The 6,308-nt window shown below is 31.0% G+C and overlaps 1 protein-coding gene across 1 annotated transcript; it reads left to right on the plus strand.

The window, feature by feature from the left end:
* Positions 1-4,256: 4,256 nt before the first annotated feature.
* Positions 4,257-6,308, plus strand: LOC149881415 (uncharacterized). The gene has a single exon (XM_090067786.1). It carries the CDS (start codon positions 4,426-4,428, stop codon positions 6,214-6,216), a length of 1,791 nt encoding a protein of 596 aa, XP_089923912.1. The 5' UTR covers positions 4,257-4,425; the 3' UTR covers positions 6,217-6,308.

Genomic DNA, 6,308 nt, shown 5'->3' on the forward strand with positions numbered 1-6,308 from the left:
TAGTTTGTTTTTTTGGTTGATTTAAGCGGGAATTTTTCCGGCTGTCAATCTGAATGAATTTTAAGTATGAAAATACATAATTTGCTGGTTTCATAACCTCTTGCGTAACGTAAAAATTTTCATTCTTTTCTTTCGTAAATATCGTTTTAACCAAAAATATGTAAAATACATGATGACGTACCCTTTTAAAATGAAAATATAGATAACAAATAACAAAAAAAAAAAAAAAAACCGAAATAATTTTTTCACTTAGATCCCCCTCAAACACTCTGAACATACCCGATTTTTCCTTTTTTGAAGTACAATTTCTTAACAACTTTAGTCATGAGGGGGACTTAAAAGTCACCCAATTGACCTAAAAAAAATTTTGACTAAGTTTTAGCATATTTGCTCCAACTTTAGCTGGGTATGTACTTCGTTTTCAAAAATTCCCTCAAAATGACTACCCCTAATATATATACACACACACACACACAGATATAATATAAATGTCATATATGCCTAATATGAAATGTATATGTCATATTGTATATGCAATTGCATATACCATTTATTTATATACTGCATATATTATGTCAATATTTTATATATGGCATATATTATATTCAATATATACAAAATACATACATATAAATTATTATATACAACATTTATATTAGAATATAACAACTTTTATGCATGCATGTTATGTAAAGAATGTCTGCCAATATTTTAAGGTGGATTTCTCTGACTTTTCCCTGATATTTTCCTGATCTTCTACCTGTTTTCCTTGATTTAATTTAAAGTTACCCAAACTCAACTTCACAAAAATTGACCTAGATTCATTTAAAAAAATGCTCTTCAACTGCAAAAATGTAAACAATAATACAACCCACACTAAATGTATCAAGTATTGATACATTTAATATGGGTTTTATTATTGTTTATATTTTTGCAAGTGAAGATTCAAGATTCGCTTGATGCAAGAGAAGTTCATAAAACTATCTGCCTAGTAAACTTTTATATTACATGTACTATATACAACTTATTTAAGTTATGTAAGTTTGATGAAGAGCCATTTTCCCTGATTTCTCCCTGATTTTTCTAAAATTCAACCTAATTTCCTTGATAATCCTAGATTTTTTGCAGATATCTGATTTCCCTGACTTTTCCCTGATTTCCCCTGATCTGGCAGACACCCTGTATGTATGTGTGTGTGTATATATATATATATACATACATACATACATACATACATACATACATACATACATACATACATACATACATACATACATACATACATACATACATACATACATACATACATACATACATACATACATACATACATACATACATACATACATACATACATACATACATACATACATACATACATGCATGCATGCATGCATGCATGCATGCATACATACATACATACATACATACATACATACATACATACATACATACATACATACATACATACATACATACGTACATACATACATACATACATACATACATACATACATACATACATACATACATACATACATACATACATACATACATACATACATACATACATACATACATACATACATACATACATACATACATACATACATACATACATACATACATATATACATACACACATATACATACAGAAATACACACATAAACATACAACTATACACGCACATATACATTTTAGCTGTATTTTAACTTTTATTAATTGTTAAAATAGAGCTAAAATCTCTAATATAAATACAAAAATGGTGTCATCATAAAAATAAATTAAAAACTCAACCAATGTCAAAAATTATATCTGAATGTGTAACTAATGGATAAATGTAAAATATTTGTACTTACCAGCGTAACGGTTTTATTAAGAGGTGTAGGAGAGTTTGAGTTTAAAACTTTAGTTGAAGGGTAAAAAAAGCGTTTGAAAGAAAAATAATAATAAAAAGCTTCAAACTAAACTAACTCTATTGAATAGTTTTAATTATTGAATGAATCTATTTGAGTAATTTTAATAATTAGTCGCATGGTCTAAGTGAATATGTTCACTTATCTAAGTGAATATGGTCTATCTAAGTGAATATGGTCTATCTAAGTGAATATGGTCTATCTAAGTGAAGATGGTCTATCTAAGTGAATATGGTCTATCTAAGTGAATATGGTCTATCTAAGTGAATATGGTCTATCTAAGTGAATATGGTCTAAGTGAATATGTTTACTTAGACCATGCGACTAAATTATTAAAATACGTTTATAAAACTTACGGGAAACTTTAACGATTCAAAAACACGCGGTACAAAGTCGGTTAATGGTTGGCAAGAAATGCCAAAAGTTAGCCAATTATAGCCAATACTGACCCGTCAGTTGGACCAACTAAAGCGTGTTTACTGGGTCCTGTGTAAAGTAGAACATGATTTTTTGGTTTTATTTTTAGAGAGTTCTAATGCATTTGATAGCTCCATAATATTTCGGAACAAGATATGATTTTCTTTCTTTTTTTTTGACTCAATTTCAACTTTAACAGAGAGAAGATTTCCACCTGTAGACATCTTGAACTGCTCTACACTTAAAATGCTTTCACTTTCCATTTTATGCTTTAACAATTCAGATGCTACTTGTTCTGCATGTTTATCTCTAAGTGATTCACTAATATCTACGATATTGGTTACAGCTTTACTTTTGCAACAATCATGAGAAACTCCTCTAAAATTAATAGTAAGAATTTTATAACAGTTTTTGAAATAAGTAAAAACAGTAAATAATATATTGAATCAAACTATAAAATAACATAAAGAGAAAAAATGTTTTAACTGAGGTTATTTTAAACCTTATTTTTGAATTATAAAATCATAAATATAAATAATCTTTACTAAGATTTAAATCGAGTCCGCAGATTTTTTCAGCTACATTTAAAGTATTTGACCTTGGCTATTTATTTGTCTGGATACATATCAGAGGTTCGCCTAATAGTACTCCTATTTACCTAAAATACATTCTTTTTATCAAATACATTATTCTACCTGAAGTATGTTATATAATACCAATATGTATGTGTTTGTGATTATATATATATATATATATATATATATATATATATATATATATATATATATATATATATATATATATATTTAAAACGAAGAAACAACAACTAAGTATGGTACTTAAAGTTTTATGCCTAACGGCAATCATCAGCCATGAAATACAAATCAAAAATATAAAAACCGTTACAAAATTACAAAAAAGTACTGTGTCGTGTGCTCTGACGTCATGATAGAAAGAGAGGGGGAAAGGAAATAAAAAAAGAAAGAAAGAAAGAAAGGAAATGAATAAAGAAACAAAGAAATAAAAGAAAGGATATAAAGAAAGAAAAAAATGAAGAAAAAGGAAAAAGGAAAAAAGGAAGAAAGAAAGATAGAATGAAATAAAGAAGGAAATGAAGAAGTAAAGAAATGAAAGTAAGCAATAGAGAAATAAGGAAAAGACAGAAAGAAAGAAAGAAAGAAAGAAAGAAAAAGAGAAAGAAAGAAAGAAAGAAAAAGAGAAAGAAAGAAAGAAAAAGAGAAAGAAAGAAAGAAAAAGAGAAAGAAAGAAAGAAAAAGAGAAAGAAAGAAAGAAAGAAAAGAAAAGAAAAGAACAGAAAGGGAAGAAAAGAAGAGAAAAGAAAAGAAAAGAAAAGAAAAGAAAAGAAAGAAAGAAAAAAAGAAAAAAAGAAAAAAAGAAAAGAAAATAAAGAAAGAAATAATGAAAGAAAGAAAACATTTAGGCCTAGTCGCCAGTATCAAATTTCGAAAGAAGAAATTTGTTTCTATGCCTGCATTTGAAACCATTTCGTTCTTCTTATTTAATAAGATACCTTCTTGAAACATTATAATCATGTACTTCTCATACAGGCATAGCATGCAACATTTTGCGGCCGGGTTGTACGGTTTGCAATGTTTGATGATCTTCCACTTAACAATAGGTGCGAAATTTTTTCCTTTTATTTTCCATATTTTATTCGATAGTTCCGTATCGTTCTTGTACTTTTCAAAATTAAAGGATTTTTGGTGGTTTGCGTACCTTAGTTTAAAAGGTGTTTCGCTGATGCCGTAATATGTTTTTTCTAGGGTTCGGAAAATGTGTCTGCGCAGATCTGCGCAGAAAAAAATATGCGCTTATCTGCGCAGACGTCGGCGCCGACGTCTGCGCAGACACTTTAATGGAAAAGAAAAATTTTAATTATCTGAATCAAATGTCTGAAATTATTTTTGTATAATTATCTACTTTTTACGAGTTTTTCATTACTTATCTGTTTCTTCTTGGTTCGAGCTACGTATAATCAATCGATATAAGCTTTTGTAAGTGTTTCTTACTACAACTTAAAGTGATTTAGAATCAAGAAATCTTGTATTTTCGTCATTCAAAATATTTAAAATGGAAACCATCAAAATTTCGAATTATTTGACAAATCTTGATCGAGAGAAGCGTTCTGGCACTTGTTTAGCATGCAACAAAACTGTTCAATGGTCGAAGGAACGCCTTGCAGCGCATAAAAGATCAACATGTCCAAACGCCAGTGTCGAGGAAAAAAGATTGTTTTCAAAGCGTAATTATGAATCGTCACATCTAATCAATGATTCTCAGCAAGTTCCGTCTACGACTGATTCACCGACGCAGCGTGTACATCCACCAATTAATGAAGAGCTCAAAAATGATATCGATACGAAGCTTGCTAATTTCTTTTACCGTACGGGTATATCATTTCGTTTAGTCGAATCGGAGGCCTTTAAGGATTTCGTTAAGTCGCTCAATCCATCGTACGCATCTGTCATCCCGAATGCTAAAGCCTTATCAGGATCTCTGCTCGACAAAAAATACACAAAATGTTTTACTTCTGTAAATGAAATTTTGAATTCTGAAACAAACTTAACACTGATGTCTGACGGCTGGACGAACATAAGAGGCGATCACATAGTGAATTTTTGTATTAAAGCGCCCAATCAGAAGCCTTTTTTTTACACCTCGATAAATACATTCGGAATCATTCAAAATTCATCTGCAATTGCCGCGGCAATCTTACAAGTTATTGAGAAGATTGGCTCACAAAAATTTACCAGTTTCATAAGCGACAACGCTCCTGTTATGAAATCAGCGTGGAGGATCATTGAGGAGAAATATCCACACATCTCGGCTAGCGGATGCGGAGCTCATGGAGTCAACTTGCTTGTGAAGGACATAGTTTCTACAACTGAGGCCACAAAAACAGTCAAAGATGCAGAAAAAATCATCAAATATGTGAAAAATCATCACATCGTGAAAGCAAAGTTTGATGAAAGACGAATTGCAGCAAATACTTCTCTTTCATTGTCCATGCCTGTATCTACACGATGGTTTAGTTATTATAAATCAATGAGCAGTCTCCAGCTATCAAAATACGTTCTTATTAAGTTGGTAGACGAAGAAAGTACATTGCTGAAGGAAATTCAACCAAAGAATACATCTGCTGATGTTATGGCATTGATAAAATCTAACCCATTTTGGGACCGTCTCTCTAAGCTTGTCAAAAGCATTGAATTTCCTTCCAACGTGATCGGAAAGCTAGAAAGTGATGAAGCTCCATTGTCTCTCGTGTATGATTACTTTGGTCAAATGTACAATTTATATATGGACGATGAAAACATACAACAAAAAGTGCAATCTCGCCTTGATTTTCTCTTTACACCAGGTATTGGAATTGCTTTCATATTAACGCCCAAAAATGCCGCAGAAGGTTTATATTTGAATGAAGATAAAACCGATTTTATCACTGCTACAGTTGAATTCGCCAAAAAGATCAAACCTGAAATTGCTGACACTGCTGAGGATGAATTGATTGCTTTTATGGGAGAAATGGCTGCGCTGCCTGAGAGAAGGAAGGAAACAATATTCAAGATGAACGCGCGAAATTATTGGAACATTATCGGTCGCGATAAATATCCTGCTCTTTACGAAATTGCTAAGCCTATTAACGAAATGATCTGCTCATCGGCTACAGCAGAAAGAGCTTGGTCGACCTTTCGATTTATTCACTCGCGACTAAGAAATCGTCTTACTAATGAGAGAGTTGAAAAGCTGGTATTCTTGTATACCAATAGCGTGCTGATGGACACAAATGACAAGACTGATTACATTCTTGAAGAAGGTGCAATTCTCAATGAAATTGAATGTCAAGAAATCACCGAATAGGCGCCAGCATTACATTTTTTTATTACTGTAAGAATCTTTGAAAACTCCTATTGTTACTAATCACTGAATTTATAATAAAGTTAAAATATTAC

Source organism: Hydra viridissima, unplaced genomic scaffold, assembly GCF_058129835.1.
Source record: "Hydra viridissima isolate aposymbiotic clone 2 unplaced genomic scaffold, HvirCarnegie_v1 scaffold_12, whole genome shotgun sequence".
Lineage (NCBI taxonomy): Eukaryota > Metazoa > Cnidaria > Hydrozoa > Anthoathecata > Hydridae > Hydra > Hydra viridissima.